The sequence below is a fragment of the Numenius arquata genome, chromosome 7, assembly GCF_964106895.1.
Source record: "Numenius arquata chromosome 7, bNumArq3.hap1.1, whole genome shotgun sequence".
NCBI classification, from domain to species: domain Eukaryota; kingdom Metazoa; phylum Chordata; class Aves; order Charadriiformes; family Scolopacidae; genus Numenius; species Numenius arquata.
Genome location: NC_133582.1, coordinates 39,992,495 through 40,011,207, shown reverse-complemented (window position 1 = coordinate 40,011,207; position 18,713 = coordinate 39,992,495). Strand labels below are relative to the sequence as shown.

At 40.6% G+C, this 18,713-nt stretch overlaps 1 protein-coding gene across 1 annotated transcript in view; it reads right to left on the bottom strand.

Annotated features, from left to right (window-relative positions):
* GLB1 (galactosidase beta 1) overlaps positions 1 to 18,713 on the bottom strand; it is a 49,796-nt gene that overhangs the window by 15,169 nt on the left and 15,914 nt on the right. Inside the window, exons 3-11 of the mRNA XM_074151033.1 lie at positions 13,551 to 13,701; positions 13,185 to 13,245; positions 12,328 to 12,422; positions 10,873 to 11,053; positions 9,546 to 9,604; positions 8,526 to 8,647; positions 8,389 to 8,429; positions 7,669 to 7,781; positions 4,658 to 4,732 (exon numbers count right to left, since the gene is read on the bottom strand). Of these exons, the coding sequence (XP_074007134.1) occupies positions 4,658 to 4,732; positions 7,669 to 7,781; positions 8,389 to 8,429; positions 8,526 to 8,647; positions 9,546 to 9,604; positions 10,873 to 11,053; positions 12,328 to 12,422; positions 13,185 to 13,245; positions 13,551 to 13,701 (898 nt within the window). The remainder of the gene's footprint in view (positions 1 to 4,657; positions 4,733 to 7,668; positions 7,782 to 8,388; positions 8,430 to 8,525; positions 8,648 to 9,545; positions 9,605 to 10,872; positions 11,054 to 12,327; positions 12,423 to 13,184; positions 13,246 to 13,550; positions 13,702 to 18,713) is intronic.

Here is an 18,713-nt window from a genome sequence, read left to right as displayed (position 1 = left end):
AACGCTGTCAATCAAATGACAGCTTTCAAAATTTTGGTGAAAGCCATTTGCTCTTATGTTTTCAGTTTAAGCGTTGTACCTAAAATAACAATCAGCTTCCGCAGAGTAAAATTCCCCAAACGCTCTGGACTGTGTATGTGCTCTATTCCCTATCCTGTGCTCCTGCAAGGAAGTCAGTTAAAGCAATATGCAGGACTTCAGAGAGATTAAACTGCTGGGTCTTGTACAACAGCTGTGAAGCAAGAGATGCGTATCTTTGCACATAAACTGACAGAGTTGATTTACAGAACTAAACAACAATCCTATGAGCATTAATAGTCTTGGCCCCAGGTCGGCAATGAAATTAGAAATGAACGTAAGTGGTACTAAGATGCACACGGTCACTTGAATGAGCTACTAACTGGCAATGAGTGGTGCTTTGTGCCCTGCTGAACCAAGTATTAGCAGCATGTACATCTGCCTGTTCAACTTTCTTTAGGTTCTTGCTACCAAGGGGACTTGTGTTCTGAATACACGTCGACCACCTATGACTCACTTATGGACTGGGCTGGTAGAAGCTTGTTTCTTTGGAACATCAATAGATTATTTTTGTTCAGCTTTTCACTCTTAAGTGGTGCGTACAAAATAAAAAAACAACAAGCCAAAACAAGATCTGCTCTTGCTGCAAGTTCCTGTTGACTGCTTCTTAGTGGACAACCAGTATGACAACAAAAACTTAACAGTAAATTTGAAAATTACAAATACTATCAAGAATTTTTAAAAACTCAACCTGTAAAGCAACAGATGACTATTAATAAAAAATAGAAATACTTTTTTATCCTCCACAGCAAGGTCTTCAAAACCAAATTGTATGATCAAGCATAAAAAAAAAAAAAGAGGAACAAAACAGCTCCAACAAGAATGATATCAACTACTGGCAGCATCCTGTTTGCTTAACCCCTTTCTACCCCCAACTCACATCAGCACTGCCTGCTACTTGCTATTGCTTGAGCTCTCCCCATCCCAAGAACTGAATACAACTCCAGAACCTGCGAGTCTGCAGGTTGCAGTGCTGGGGCAGGCACTTCCTTGTGACCAAGCACTCCTCAGGGCCCTCCAAGTGGTGACCAGAAACTACCACCTGCTCACAAGCCTGCACAGCCACGCAGACATAGTAGGCACAAAGACGCATTCATTCCCCTCTAGAAAGGATGTTCCCCACATTCTGGGTCTTAAATCCCTAAACCCTGTCATCTTGCTCACGTTTCTTGAGTCTATCTATTGCTGTTCTGCCTTTGCCCACCCTCATCCCTCATCTTCAACACTCTCTTTTGTATCTATGAAATAAGACTTTTTCCTCATGGCCTGTTTTCTGCTCTTCCATAGCAGTATCAGCGCTCCCAGCATCTTTTAATAAATTACCCTTTTTTCCCCAGCCAGGAGAATTTTTTAAAATAATTCAGTAGCTCAAAATGAACAACTGCCCAATCAGAGAACAGAAGGAGAGTTTTTCTTTATTATTATTCTTTATTTCTTTTCCCTCCCCAACTAGCCTGGGTTCCCCAATTATTTTCATCTGGCCAACCAACTTGCAAACCTCCAAAAACCAGCAAATATGACAGGCAGCACCGCTAAGGGCAAAGATCTCTTTTCCTCAAGTGTATGTCCTGAGCAGCTGATCTGGTACTTAAGGACTGAATTGTCAGAGTATATCTTGTGGGGAAAAAAAAAAAAATTAGAGAACAGCCTGCTCTCGTTACCCGTACCTCTGTAAAGTACACCAAAGAATGGTTTGGGTTGGAACGGACCTTAAACATCATCAAGTTCCAACCCCGCTGCCATGGGCAGGGACACCTCCCACTCAACCAGGTTGCTCAAAGCCCCATCCAGCCAGGCCTTGAACACCTCCAGGGATGGGGCAGCCACAACTTCTCTGTGTGGAGAAAAGTTCCAGCATCTCACCACCCACACAGTAAAGAATTTCCTCCTATTTTCTAATCTAACCACATGACTCCTGAAAATACTCAGGAGTCTCCTTTCCCTCTTTCTTTCTGCAAAAGTGTCAAGGGAGTTGGTTCACTGCAGTAGGTTCAATGCCCTGCATAGGTCTGACTGCTGGAGCTCAACTGCACAGTGAAGCTTCACATAGTACCTTCTTTTAGTAGTGTTACTGCAAACGAAATAGTTGGAAAGTTTAGTATTGCCAAAGCCAAGCCTTATCTTTTAGAGTATTCCCTCTCTGATATTCACCCAAATGCATTCAGGCTTCTCCATACAGCAAGGTGCTCTGGACCTGGTCCCAGCAGGGGCTAGAAGGCATGATGTAGTTGAGAGGATGGCTTTGGCTGGAACGCTACAAACCGTCTGTGATTTGAGACTCATCCTGTGTTGCAGGGTAACCAAGCAGAGAAGTAAACTGCTGCTGAAGTTAAGCAGTGGCTTCACGGAACAAAAAGTAGCCTTCTTCCCAGAAAACAATTCTAGAGGCTTTCTGTGCAGATGGCAGTATATGTAAAGGCAATGACAGGAACCTCACACCATGTCACAATTAGACATGCCATCTGGATTCCTAAAACTGCTGGGTGGAGTGTAAAACACATCCTCTCAAAAAAGCAGGAAGTGTAGAAGGCAAGAAGGTGCAGGAACAGGGCTCCCAGTGTGATGGCCAGGTCAAAGCTACAATATTTGAGCAAGTTTAGTCATCTGACTGCTCCTTTGCAAGACAAGTGTCTGGGACAGGTAGCCCTGCAGCATTCATCTCTCGAAGGCATGAAAGAGAAAGTTCATTGTTCCAGAGAAATTGAACAGCCCTATCTGGGAGCCATGAACCATGAGAAGATGGGATAGTCAAAATCTGATTGCTGGGCTCCCAAATGCTGGCAACCCAGGATAGCAGTAGAAGTGGTGGGTGTACTGATAACGGTATATAATTAGTCACTACCAAATACAAGCCAGTTCAGTGAAACCTCATCTGGCAACTTCTGCCCTAAAAGGTCTAAAGATACTCAAAGATTGTTGAAAGTGATATAGATCTGTTTCAACTTTACTGGTGAATCACTTTCATACAAAAAGTATTTCTGCCCACCGCTTGAGTGGGATGACTTGAACGCGCCTGCAAAGCCAAATTTTGGCTGCACTACCAAATTTTGCAACGCTTCAGCACATAACAGATCAGATACATCGCTGACCGGAAAATTAAAAGTAGAAAGTATAAAAACCAAGCATTATGAATTACAGTATCCAGTACACCAATTGCAGTAGTCCTCCACCTCAAGAAGTTGGCCAGTAGGTGGAGGGAGGTCATTCTCCCCCTCTACTCTGCCCTGGTGAGGCCACAACCGGAATACTGCGTCCAGTTCTGGGCTCCCCAGTTCAAGAGAGACAGGGAACTACTGGAGAGAGTCCAGCCTAGGGCAACAAAGATGATGGAAGGAATGGAGCACCTCCCTGATGAGGAAAGGTTGAGAGAGCTGGGGCTCTTTAGCCTGGAGAAGAGAAGGCTGAGGGGAGACCTTATCAATGCTTACAAGTACCTAAAGGGTGGACTGAAGGAGGATGGAGCCGGGCTCTTTTCAGGGGTTCCCAGTGACAGGACGAGGGGCAATGGGCACAAGCTGGAACATAGGAAGTTCCATTTAAATATGAGGAAAAACTTCTTTCCGGTGAGGGTGCAGAGCCCTGGAACAGGCTGCCCAGGGAGGGTGTGGAGTCCCCTTCTCTGGAGATCTTCAAGATCTGCCTGGATGCAGTCCTGAGTAATGTGCTCTGGGCAATCCTGCTTCAGCAGGGGAGTTGGACTAGATCTCTAGAGGTCCCTTCCAACTCTGACAATTCTGTGACTCTGTAAAAACCACTTGTCTGTACCCAGCAGAATTAATATAGCCAAGTTCATACCTGTTACCTCTTCCGTCCCCCCTTAAACCATCCTCTACGCTCACTGCAGGAACCTAGTTCTCAACCATATTTCACAGAAAATTGTCACTGGTCCTAAAAGACGGTGCTAGGGACAAACCCCAGCTATTCATGTGCTGACCAGTTATACCACTGCTGTCAGACAGGATACAGCATGGCTGGGTTCTGCACGCTAAGTTCTGCCCACTTTTCCCTCGGCAGGAAACTAACAATTTCTCTCATCAGCTACAGATTTTCACAAATCCTGTGAGAAACCTTTCAATAAATTTCGAAGTCTTGTTGATAAATGTTCCACATTCAAAATTTAAACACCTAGAAGTATTTAAAAGATACACATATCCTACCTGCTGCTTCTCCTTCAGAGGCGGCAGCAGCTACAAAACCATTCTTTGCTCATAGCTCTCATGCTAGTATTCCCTCAGCTACATTACTCAACATGAGTTCTCAGACATCTACGATTCTGTTGTGTTAATAATACATTATTTTCAGTTTAGTAAAACTTCAGGCACATACTGCATACTGGAAAAATTACCTTTTTATATCCAGATAACATACATTTTCTCATTTTTCACTATTTTCCACTATGGGCATGATTACTAGCTCCCAAGCTCTGCTCCTTCTTTCCTGAAAGTTTGCTTTCAACATTTTCCTCTTTATTTTGTATGATATCTAGAGACTGCTGTGACACATTCATAAACATTTTTTGCAAAAAGCAAACATACAGCATTATAGAAAGATACACAGTGTATTACAGATGTTAATTTACCTTCTGCAAGCGAACATTCCCGTATGCAAATTTGGGTGTTGTTGGAGGAATAAGACCTTCTGGTAGCTGCTTATACTAGAAAGGGGAGGAAGAAAAAAGAAACACACAAAACAAATACAAACATGCTTTAACCGAATTCTCACTTTTCACTTCACAACTTACAAAAGTAGAACTTTAACTAAAAGTAGATAATCTCACTGTGCTAAAGGATTACAGCTACATCTAGTCTAAGATGGAGGGTTTTTAGGAAAAAAACATCTGACTTGCTCACATATGGCAAACAATTTTTAATAACTATTCAATCTGAGGTAATGGTAAAAAGCATAGCGAACAAACATGCTGCCCAAGAATCACAGTGCCCTTGGGGCCCTCCTGTGGCTAAAGCTTGTGTTACTGTCTTCTACAACCCTCCTGCAGTTGTCTCCCAAGTCCATGGGAGCTTGAGTTAACCTTTCCAAGTCTGTAGGGCAGCATTTCGACCTGATCCTTCCCTACCAGCACTTCCATATGAGAATTATTAGCCTCTTGTGCCTTTCCTTTCAGTGTTACTATACTCCACCACCACCTGCTAATCCATCACTGCCTGGTTTTTCCCTCGAGACCACAGCCTCCTCCACAGCTCCACAAACCCTTGAGGTCCCATCATTAGCTCCCCTCTGGTCCTGGTCTACACAACTGCCCAATTAATTATAAGGAAACATGACAAGAAAACGATCTGACTGCTGGGCTATTTTTGTTTACTTCTTGCCCTATATCTCTCAGAAGAACCATCCAAGATCAGCAGAGAGAAGGGGTGAAGGATGTCCACCACCTTCTCGGACACCTTTGAGGAACTGCAAGTCTAGACAGTGTCTTTCTGCCCCATACCCTAGCTGCCTCCTTTCCGAGCCTACAGCCTTCTTTTCTCCTTCTTTATCCCCTTCTCCCTTTCCTGCCATTACTCATCTCCTGTAACATCAACTCTTCCCATCTGTTGTTTCTTTACTGAACGTGGCCCTGTCTGCATGTTGTAGACAAAAAAAGTTCTGCAGATGAGATACCCATGTGATCAAGCAATCTAAGCCTGCATTTTAATACACATGCACAAATAATTGTCCTTGTGAAAGCTATCTTGCACACTCGGTGACTTCTGAGTGCTTACTTTGGCAGCTCCTAGTTATTTTTTTAAATAAATTTGGTGAGGGGCTGGAAAGGGCATTTTTCTTAAGATATTTTACTTTGATTTCAGCTTAAAAGTTTTAGCACAAAGCATAATTTTCTGGGCTTACACGTGCTCAATAGCTTGCCTCTGTACCAAGACATGGTGTGTTTTTCTGTTTAGTTAGGGGTTTTGTTGGCTTTTTTGAGAGACCACAGCAACATAATACCCAATGGCCTCCTGTCAAATATCAACTATATCAGGACTGATGAATGCCTGATTTTTATTTCCAGTAACAAGTTCATTTCTTCCTCTCTGTATTTTAAAATAATCAAGATATTCAGGCTTAAAGAAAAGAAAAACTATATTCACCCAAGAGATTAAGTCAAAAGTAGGAAATTTCAGCCCAAATAGTAAAAATTACAGAATTCTGTCAGCAACTGAATGAAGCTATAGACTGAAACTCCTCTACTTTATTGGATTTATTAACTGAAGGAAACAGTAAACTTGTTAGCCTTGTAGCACAGTGATATGCCGAACAAAGTAATTAACAGGCAACTTAATTTTCTTTCATCAGCTCCACCTGAAACTGCAACTGTGTAGATATGACTGTTACGGGTTTAGAACCCACAGCAGAGACAGGAAAACTTTACTGAGATCCTATGGATATGGAAGGTAAGAGATAAACAACCACACCAAAAAAAGCTGTACCATGACCCAACACACCTTAGGTTATACCAAACACTTCAGATCTTATCAAGGCTCTCTCATTTACGAGAGCACTACTTACATTTCAGATAGGGATCTTGCCTTGAAGAAAACAACTCAAAAACAGGAATTTCTCTGGTTAGAAAAGCTGTATCAAGAGAGTAAGTCCCCCTTGAAAGGCTATCAAAATGATCCCATCAATGGAAAGCTTAGAGATAATGGAAAAATTTAGGAAAATGATCCACAGCAGGCCTTCCACAGGTACAGAGATAAAGGTATATTCAACTCTAACTGTAATACACTTTTAGGAGATCTACTCCCATCAAAAAAATGTCTTCTAGTGAACAGGAATGTTGCTGGCATGCAACAGGACAGAGAGTACAAGCCTGAGCCTTGGGATTCCCATGGAATCTGTTTTTAAGCCTCATCTGAATGGCTTCCAATGCAAGGCTATGCAAAATCTAGATACAGGTTCCTTCTTTCACTACAATCTCCGGTTTGTACATTTTACAGCACAGGCAAAGCTGGTCCCACCCACTAGCTACAGTTTGTGGCATCACAAAAACAAGACATGGTAATTTGGATAAGCACACTCCTTCTCACAGAGGCCCAAAACCATAACATGAAGCTTGGGATACGGACAGCCAAAGCACTAAGCTGCAGTGCAGATCAGTCTGCTGTCGAGTGATGAGCCTGAGTGGACTGAATGGATGATCCATGTTGCATGGGAAAAGCTCTGTTCACTCCTTTTCCATCTCTACTCCCAGCCAAACCCTTCCTGCCTCCAGCTGCTCCCGTTGTGCCAGCACTGGCTCTTACCTGATTGAGCCAGCCAATTCAGCTGACTGACTTCGAGTTCAAAGAAAACAAATGCAGCAAAAAAGCAGAGCTGAACCACTTTGGTGTCAGACCTACACCTGTATCCCCAACTCTGAAAGGAAGAAGGGAGCCATCGGGACAGAAAGGATAGCCAGAGAGGTGCAGGATCTTTGCCCTTTTGTAATAGCAAGGTGTTAGGCTGGCCTAATCACCTTGTTCTACTTCCCTTACCTGCAGAAAATAGTAAATTAAGAAGCAACTTATACCAACAGAAGAGCAAGAGACTTTGCAGATACACCAGGGATGTTTCAAAGAACCGTTCTAAACATGTACCAGGGACACTCACCATACCAATGACTTCCCTCAAGGCAAAATATTTTTCTGTCAGATCCCCTGCTTCACTCAGTGGAGCATCATAGTCATAACTAGTGGGCTGTGGCATATAGGGCATATTAGCACCTAAGAGAGGGGGGAAAAAAAATAAAGCAATGGAAACAATGAAAGAGTTTTTTTCCGAAGGTATCAACTTTCAGAATTCTTTCCAATCACAGCCAGACTCTGCTACATTTTTAGTTTCGATGTAGGCCCTGGTATTTGGGATTTGGCATAGAGAAACTATTCCTAATGGAGGACATCACCCTCCTGAGCTCACAATGCTCTGTTCCACAGCTTTCAGAAATATTCTGAAGAGAAACAAATTTATCCATGTTTCAACCGTTTCACAGGATTGACTGAAGCAGAAGTAGCCTTTGCAAAGATAAATAACATGGGTCTAGTACAATGTGCTGGCAATAGGCAACAGCTAGTGCAGTCATCTTTTGCCATGTGGAAGCAGGCAAAGCTTATTCTATTACAGGATACGTTACTACCTAATTCATTAACAGCTCCTCTACACCACTGGATGTCCCATCCCTGTGTTCAAGGCCAGGCTGGATGGGGCTTTGAGCAACCTGCTCTAGTGGGAGGTGTCCCTGCCCATGGCAGGGGGGTTGGAACTCAATGATGTTTTAAGGTCCCTTCCAACTCTAACCATTCTATGATTAGCATAACTTAAATAATTTCTTACCATTCCAATAGGCAAAGTTAGTCCCACCTATAAACATGTACCTAAAGAGGGAAAAAGCCATCCACTTAAATCAAGTTTTGCTGAATTGGGAAAAAAAAAATCCACCCATAATTAACCTCTATTGAACACATACTTACAGGTTAACATTAGCACCACGTGCCAGGATTTCATCAAGTGTTTTAGCTACAGTTTGTGCAGGCACAACAGAATGACGGTGCCCCCAGTGATCCAACCATCCAGTATAAAACTCAGAATTAACCTTAAAGGAGGAACAGAAAAAGAGGAAGGGAAAACATGAAGAGGGAACAAGAACAGAATGCAATGTGATCTAAGGTTACTAACTGCAAGAGGTTACTAACTGCAAGAGGGAAGGAAAAAAGGCACCTTGATTAATTTGAGCCATTTTTAAACTACTATAAATACAGCAAAGTATACACTTGGTCAGTCCTTTTCAGCAGATAACTGGTCAAAGAAATTAAAAGGATTGTTTCAATGATTTTATAGGGACACTTTGAAAATAATTGCCTAAGTACCAAAGAGCATGGATCTCCTTGGAACCTGTCAACATGAACGTGATTCAGATGCCTAGCGTTACAATAAATGATGGACCCAATACAATCTCTGCAGAATAGACTAAATGTAATGGAAAATAAATCTTTCAAATATTCAAATTGCATTCTAAACAATTTCATAGCACAGAGATAATCTTGTACCCTCAACGGGCCTTCTCCCTTTGTGAAAATGGCTACCAGTGATCTCACATCCCATTATAGCCTGTGCAAAACCTCTAAGGTAGCTGAAAACAGGAAGCAACTTTTAACCTGCCCTTTTAATTTTGCTTTTAACTTCCACCCACACACCTCACTAACTCATCTAATCATACTTAATGTTTCCGCTGCTTCGTAAACATTTATCTTTGCAAGGAAAAATACTGACATAAAATCAATACCTTTTGAGACTAAAATAGTATTTGCAGAACAACAGTTAATATGGATTTGACAAACACACACAGAAGATCCTCTGTTCAGTTTTCCTGACAGACTAATTATGTCTTCATAAAAATGTCCCTAAAACTGTCCAACACACTGTTGTCAACTCCTCTCGTTAACCACCGTAAGATTAGGAACAGTACAAGAAATTTAAGGAAAAAGACATACCAAAGGTCCTGTAGGTTCACTGCTCCTTTGAGCTAAGAATGCTGCTGTGACATTGCCACCTATAAGCAAAAAGAAATAAAACTGAGTTGCTACATCCATTACCTTTTCAGTCCTTCATTTTACTGAAATAGCTGTCTTACCTTCCTTCCAACGCCTAGAAAAAAGCCAGACAAAGTTACTTCAGAAAATGCAGGAAACAATACCTTTGGTTTCAGTGTTTAAGTTGCAGAACTTACTTAAAATATGTACATACACATAAGCCTGCATTCACATATGTCTTTGCTTTTGAGATACATCTTCTGACTGGATTTTATCAGGAATTAAATCCTGGCATGAAAAAAGTCTCAAATGTGTCAGAATTGCTACTTGGTCATTGGAAAGTATAGGCATAAGGTTGTGGTACCAAGACTATGGGAAGAATAGATGCCGGGCAATCTCTAAAAAGGAGTTTCACTACCAATCACTCCCAGTGGCTCAAGCCACTGGAAATAACTACTTCCATAAGCAGCTCACCGTCTCATAAATGAGACACATAAAGGACTTTACAATTTCAATCTATGTGTAAGAAAACAGATTCCTGCTAAGACCACATATTTGAATCTAGAGAGACTAAAGTACAAAAGAGACTACATGTCAAAAAACACAGAAAGATCTGTCTTGGAGTTTGTTTCTTGTGCCTTAAGTCTATTTTGCCAAGTCTGTGCACTATATGAACGTTTACATCATTAATTCTCCTCTTTTATCAAAGGGCACTTTCTGAATACACTGTCATTGCTTAGCCATTCTTCAGGCCTAAATTGTGGCACTGTGCACATTTCTAAATACGATCTTCAACAGTAATTTTTTTTCCAGTAACCACTGCCTTAAAAAAAAATAGTGAACTATGAGGGTTAGATTCTGGGACAGACATAGGACACTAAAAAAAACAACTCAAACCACCAATTAAAAAAAAAACCAGCATAAAAAAATTACATTAAAAATAATTTAAAAAAAAAATCAATGCCAACTATTACTGCTGATTTTTAGAAGATACGCCTTACGAGCAGTGCAAATTGTTTGTTCATGATTTCATGATGCGAGGAAGTGACTATGACTCTCTAACTGGGTACTTGTGGGTGATTCTTATACATTTAAGAGTACATCAAATACACAAAATGCCAGGGAGTTGGACTTGATAATCCTTATGCACCCCTTCCAACTTGAAATAGTCTATGATTCTATCACCCCATTTGAACAAAGCCATCAGGTTTGTCAAGCAGTCAAGTCAATTTGTCCTGCCACAAACACACACACAACAGTTTTTTGGTAACAAACCACAGTCTCCAACCTGGGGCAAAGTCCACTGTTGCGTAAAGACCCTGAAGAGCTCCACATCTCAAGTGAAACTGGCTTGCGCCATCAGTTGTGAACAGCACCACCTCCTCCCCAAGATGCTGGCGGAAGAGCTTCAGAAGGGAACGCAGATAGTCATAGTCACAAGCAAAGTAGCTTCCATACTCATTCTCTACCTGCACAGTAAAAGCAAGTCAGTAAAGCAGTAGCCAATTTCAGTCTGCATCTGATACAAAAAATGGAAAGCCCAAATTCAACTGTCCCCCTCATGGTAAAAATGTCATTTTAACTCCAGACCTCAGGAGTAGGAGAAGACACATTTCTAGACACTCATTCCTCCCACCTGTATCTTACAGTGAAGCAATCATCGTGTCGAGATAAGTAGTTTTCCTACAAAGTCACCCTCCACGTAAAAATCTCTACCCTGTCCGCTTAGCAAGCGAGCAAAACACAGTCTCTAAGGAAAACTGAGAGCTATGACTCACCTCACAAGCAGAACAATAAAACTTTAGTACAGGTTGTGACATGATTAAAACTGCAGTAAAACTGGACTTCCAGAACAGAGAGACTTACAAAGGGCTCACATGAAAAGCAAAGCCCTGCAATGGACTCAATAGGCTGAGGGGAGGACAGCCCTGCTACTACTGAGAGGTATGCATCTTGCCCTTTTCCCAAGGGGATAGACTTTCAAGCTCCAGATCCAATGCCAAGCACACCTGAAGGTTATTTCTGAAAATGCTGTTACAAGCATCTTATTTCTGCCAATGAATAATTTTGCCTACTGCTTTTGCTCAATAGACATGATGCACTGTCCAAGAACAGTGCTGTTGGGCATATTATAAGAAGGGTCTCTTATCTGTTCCTGTTCAACCCAGGAAGAAAAAAAAAAAGGCAAATAAAGCTTTTGTTAGAGTCAAATACTAAGAGCATGGAACAATCACCACTGCAAATCTAGAAGGAGTTTAAGAGAGAAGCTACTCACCATGAATGCACAATGTTGTGTCCTGAAACATTTACAGCTTAAGGTAGGTGCTAAGAACTAAAAAGCCTAAATTTTGAGACTCTTTTTATCATCAGTTTTATGTTTACTCCATACTGCTTTTGCTTCTATCTTCTGGTATCCTTATTTCCCTTTATTGTGTCAGAGGGTTCCAGGTGATTGTAATGTATTTTTGCTTTATGTGAGAACTGGTATGTAACTCAGATCTAAAAAGCTATATATTGCTTGCTATAGTTGTGGGAAACAACTTTGATGGAGCAGACAAGTGCTGTCAGAGTTCCGGGAACAGTGTATTCTGTTCTTTAGGATAACAGATTTCATCAGAATCTTTCAGCTACCTGAAACTGTTAAGGAACACCTGTGACATTACCACCCACCACCCATGGAGTGTCTGCAAGAGCAACTTAAGCATCGATGCTGCTTGGGTTCACTTGATTTTCAGGAAGTTACCTGCACCATGATGACTGGACCTCCATTGTGATAGAGGTGAGGCCTCATCTTTGGCAAAAGGACACCCATCCATTTCTCTACTGCTGCCAGGTAATCTGTGATAAACAAAGTATATATGTTTCACAACTTTTCTGCTTTTTTCTAGTTTTTGTTTCAAATTAATTATGGGTAGATTTCACCTAGTGTTCTAAATATGCAGAATATAACAGAATAGCATTTAATGAACTGATGTCCTGTTATACTTGTTCATAAATGTCAACTTCCAGTACAGCCTACTAAAAAATAAAACATTTAAATACTGATGAACTTTGAAAATCACCAGAGAGACTTCAATATGCCTCACGCAGGTTGTCCCAATACATTTCAACAGGAAAACAAATTCAAATGTTGCTATGTGTATTGGGGTTTTTCCCCTATCACATACTCCAATAACCCCATTAATCTCCTTTCTCATCTCATCCCTTCATGTCTGGTCCATGACCAGGTAGCACTTAATGCTGTAACTAGTTCTGGAATTACATGCACACTGACCAGCCAGGAAGGATCCCCCATGATGAGTGGGCAGTTGCAAAAAATCAAAAAACTCAAAGCTGAGAGCTACCTGTTTTTTCCTCAGTGGTGACAACGGTTTCTCTCTTAGCACCAATTTTTGTGAAACTTGCCAATACCTTGGAAACCTTCCACCCTACTTTGTTCGTTCTACGTACTTCTTGAATGTACACTTCTTATTAGAAGTACTGAAGATTTTACTCACAAAATAATTCATATTTCAGCTTAAGTTATCTAGTAAAGGCCTCAAACAGCAAGTCACCTTGCTTCTAAAGTGTATTTCTGCTAGTCCTGTTTGATGCCTCTACCTGAATCAGAAGACCTAAGAACAATAGATTTCTTCTCCAACAGCCATGCAGGAAGACCACCCTGGGAAAAGAAAGGGAATCACTTCAATGACCATTTCTAGGAAACATAAGAAGAATTTAGCCTTTTAGCAAAACTTACCTAGATCTGAAGATTTATTTTCTACAAGTAAGTAATAATTCCCAATGAAAAAAACCAAATACAAAGTAAGCTTGTGTTGTAAGAAGTCACTTAGGATGCATGTATTTTAATATGCTAAACCAATAGCCTTGTCCAAGGACATACCAAGTATATTTGACTACTTTAAGACAGAAACACTTGTATTAGATTTACCCTAGAAATGAGATAACTGTTACAAAAGGCTGTACCATGTCCCATTCTGCACAGATGTAAGGTCCAGCTCGCAGGATAACCAGCAAACCAGTGTCGTTAGCAAGCTGCAGAAAATACTCTAGATCTTTGTCACCAGAAAAATCATACGTGCCCAGCTGGGGTTCATGGTAGTTCCACGGCACATACCTATAAAGACAGAAGGTCACCTTCCATTAGAAAATTGAACCAGAACTCCAAATAACAACTGCTTGCACTACATGCACCAGAGATCTATAACGCTGAACTGCTCTTCAGTAAAATACAAGAGTAACTCTAGGGCCTTTCTTCTTTGAGGTACTTCGTATGGTAGAAGGTGTTAAAATTAATACTGAAACAAGGCTTATACTTTGCAGTATGTCTGCAGGAGCCCATATCAATGCAAGAACAGGTTTTGGTAGTGCCATTTAGAAACCATGATGTCTGTTCCAAAATTTAAGTAGTTAACAGTTTTGATGTTAGCAAGTCACTTGCCACTGGTACAGCAGTGGGAAGTTTGTAAAGAGAGAATACTGTAAACCACCCACGAAGGAGGTGGTCAAGAATGAGCTTGCCCAAAAGAGCACACGACCCTTTGCGAATGGATAACCCAGCTTGCACAGGGAACACCAATTAGGCTGACAGGTCCACGCTGCTAACAATACAAAGAACTTAAAAATGTCTAAGCCTTATGATACTGCATCTAGATCCTGAAGGAAAACCAGCACAGGAAGAACAGTCAAGTTAGAGGATGCTAAGGTGCCCAGGAGCCTGGACAAAGTCAAACTTCATTTCAATCGAGTAATAAAGCTGCCAAAGAAGCAGATAACCATTTGAGAGAACACCTCTCTCCTACTTCCAGGACTTAGGAAACCACAACCTCACCACAGAACACCTCACAGAAGATAAAAAAAGCACTTGGTTGCAAGACAACAAAGAAACATGTTACCTACCAACTACTATATGTTGTATTGTAGCTTATGGCCCTTGCTTGACAACCATGCAAGTTTTGGTTTGGGATAGTGCTAAGCGGCAGTCGTAGCACAGACAGACATTAAAATTAGGGATGGGTATCCTTGCTCAGGCTGTACAAGAGAACAGGAAAACTCAGTTCTCCATGCATTTACCCTTTTGCACATAGGTTTGTAATCCCTCCAAGAGAACGGTTGCCAAGGCTCCAGAGAAAAAAATTCAGAGAAATTTTTAAAACCAAAACCGTGGTTAGTCATGCAAAGACTCTGTCAGGCAACACTTTTCTTACTGTCTGGGTTTGTTTATATTGTCCAGAGTTAATTTTGTAAGAACCACCCAAGAGGGAAAGAAAGTGCAGAAAAACACTGCTTTCAATTAGCAAGAAAAACAGGAACCGTCACACAAACGTACCACTGAAATGGCCACACTCAGAAATACATGCACATGAACATCAAGTACAAAAACGATAGTATTTCAGCAACATTAGTTAATATTACAGCCTCACAGATGCCAAACCCCTAAGCCTCTGTTTGAAAAGATAAAGCTTAAGGTTTGTATGCCAGGATGGAGTCAAACCAACACACTCAGACATCAAAATGCAGACTTCTCCCTCTCTGTGGTATATTTTATTTCTTTGTCACCCCGCTCTGTTTCCAAAGCACTCATTTAACTCACTTGTAGAACAAACTAAATACGCATTTAATGAACAGATGAACCATGTGAAAATACATTCAACATAAATTCAGTTTTGTGCCCTTTGCCTAAATTTCAAGCAGGTGAGCAAGCTGATTGCTTTAATATCGAAGTAGAGAAAAGAGAAAACTATTTAAAACAAATTTCCAACCTACCTCAGAGAAGCCAATCCCAGAGTATCATATTGTGCTTGCTTTTCCTATTCCATACACCATTACCCAGGTTATCACTGCGGAATAATTTTATTTTGCTCTAACTCATAATAGCTATATTATTTTCAAAACTATTGCTTAGAAATACAGAATTCTTCTACATTGTATATACAATGACTATGGATTTGTCAAAGACAGATAAACCTAACTCCATTTGTTCACAGGAAAACTTGCCTAAAAGATTAGGAAAAAGGAAAAAAGGTGATGTCTCTTGACTTAGCAAAGCTTTTGATACTCTGCTGTACGACATCCCTATAAGCAAACAAGTAACAAAAATAGAGGCTAGGTGATGCAACATTAACATAGAACAACAGAAGAACAACTCAGAATCTGTCAGTGAACACGGCCAGGGTTCTGTACGCTCTTAACTAATAAGCAACATGGTCTGATACCAACAAGGAATTAAGAGTTATCACTTTTTAATTCTCTCCTGCACAGGAAACAGCAAAAAAATACAAAAGGAGAAAGACGACAAATGGAAGTGTTAATAGGAAAAAGGTCTGCAGGTTCCACTGAAAAGTACCATCTGATTATGAATCACCAATGTGACACTGCAGTAGGAGACAAAGCTCTTTCTGGGAGGAGTTAACAACTCATTCACTGAAAAATGCTTCTAGGAGACAGCTGCACCTGTTTGAGCTAAATAAAGGTGCCTAGATACTAACTTCATAACAGTTTCTCACTGCCTAAAATACTACTACAGAAACTGCTTATACTTAGTAACAAATGCTGAGAACTCCTTTCTCTTAAGGCTACCAAGCAAGTTAATTATAACCAGCAAGTTAAGGTTAATATGAGAAAGGCATTCTTAGCTGTAATTTAACTACACCTTGTAACCTGTTACTTACAAAAATATACTCAATTACAGAGTTTTATGAACGTGTTCTAGAAACAAGTCTGAAGGTCTAAATATTCTTAATACTGTCTGAGGTGAAGACAAAAGGGTTTCTCCAGCTCCCTTACACACAAGATAGAAAAATCCTTCCAGAAACGGATTCAATTTATGACACATGCTTCCCCACAAGGCTGGAAAAAAATACAGGTTTTAGTGGAGAATGGAAGAAAGTGAAGGAAAAAAAAATTATGTGAGATGTTTTCTTACAGAATGAATCATGATCACAATGCATTTTAAACACTGGAATAAAAATTGTTACTAGTACACTTTAATCTCCCAGTATATTTTCTACAGCATGCAATGGCCTCAAATTAAATCATTTTGCTTTGACATTGTTATTATTAGCAAGTATAATTCCTATATACCTTTGTACAAATTTATAGTCAGTTGTTAATGCTGTATTGCTTTAGCTACAGAATAATGACTTCATAAAGGAATGCCACATTCCTTTTTCAAACTTGAAACATATTTCTTCTGTATTTGAGTAATAGAATTTACTGTCCATTTACATGCAATTTCTAAGCTTTATCCTATAACCTTCCTTTTCTTTAAAATTCACGGTTTTCCTCTATTATTTCAGAGAGATGTCAATAGGCAAAAAACCCCACTTTAATTACCTTAATTCTGTCTGTAATACCAAGGTTGGGTTTTTTAACAGTGTGTTCTGGTTTAAGCGACACAGGATTAATTTCTCTTTCAGTAGTTTTACTTGACAGTAAAGTCTCCTCTAATGCTAGGGAAAACTGCATCTTCAGGAGACTTTTGTGTCTGAATTTGTGAAAATATTTACTTTATAGCCAGCTATGGTATACAGGTTTCAAGGTCTCAGTGTTTTTGAGCCCTGCCAGATGCAGGGATGAGGAGAAGCGAGACCCGGGCACTTGACCCAGGCTGGGCAACAAGATTATTTCATACCATGAACGTCACATTCAATATAAATTAGAAAGTTTGCTGAGGAGTTTTTTCCTCTTCTACGATGGCTGCGATCCTGAGAACTTCTTGTCCCGGTGTCAGACCTTTGAGCCCTTCCCTTCTTCCCAAAGCCATAGCACTCGCGGTGTTCAACATTTGCTGTCCCCTGCTGGGAGCGCGCAGCTTCCTGCTGATAGAATGGGCTGAGTATAAATCTTGTATATTTTATGCTAGCATCAGGATCAATATTGGTTCTTTAGTATTATTAATGTTAATTATTTAGTCTTATTCTATTAAATCTGTTTACATTTCAACCCTCGGGTTTCTGTGTTTTTTCCCCGATTCCCCTTCCCAGGCACAGAGGCGTCATCAGGTGGTAGAATAATTGTCTGAACAACAATAAATTGTGGTGGCTTCTTCAAACTATACCATAGTGTAACATTCAATAGCTTGTACTAATTTAATAAATAATAGAGCACCATTTTATACATGCTAGTTATATTACACGAGTGTTTAGAAAAATTAACTTGTGCCTATTTTTTTAATTAATAGATACTCTAAACAGCAGCCCTTTCTTAGAGGGAGTTTCTACAGGTTTACGGTTTTCTGCTCATTAGTCAAATAAAGTAAAACAAACAAAATGCTCAACATTCTTTCACTCTCTCTGAGCCTGTATGGTAACTGCTGATTCTTCCAGGAAGCTTCTCCACTGATCTGTAAATCCCATAAATATTTAGCCCCATCTAGTGGTTAATTGTTTATCTCATCCATGCTCACCCAGAAGAGACCACTAAATTTCAGTCCTTTCCAGATGTCTTTGATAGCACTCGTTTCTCGTTGGCAGACACAGTTCAGGAATTGAAAACAAGCAGTTACCCTTGTGTGACCAGATGCCAATGTCTCTACACACTGAGGTCAGGAGTGGAGCTCCTAGGTACGCCTCCACCATCTTCTGGGACACCACAAAACCACAACATCGAATTTCAACCTGCTATTTGGAATGCTTAGACCTTGATATTTTAAGCTTTAATGTAAGGTCAAGCTTCCTGTCACCTGTTTTCTCATATTCTGTTATTGCTTAAGATGCTTCTAAGTGCAAATAATTACATACATATACTGACTGCACCCATTCAAGAGTCTCAGATGAGCTGCTGACTCAGTCATTTGCTGAACGATGCATCAAGGCACAGCAAATCACAGAATCACAGAATGATATGGGGTTGGAAAGGACCTCTGGAGATCACCTAGTCCAACCCCCCTGCCAAAGCAGGTCCACCCAGAGCAGGTTGCACAGGAACATGTCCAGGTGGGTTTTCATTGTCTCCAGAGAAGGAGGCTCCACCACCTCTCTGGGCAGCCTGTTCCAGGGCTCTGCCACCCTCAAAGTAAAGAAGTTCCTCCTCATGTTTAGATGGAACTTCTTATGTTCAAGTTTGTGCCCGTTCCCTCTTGTCCTGTCACTGGGCACCACTGAAAAAAGGACTGGCCCCATCCTCCTG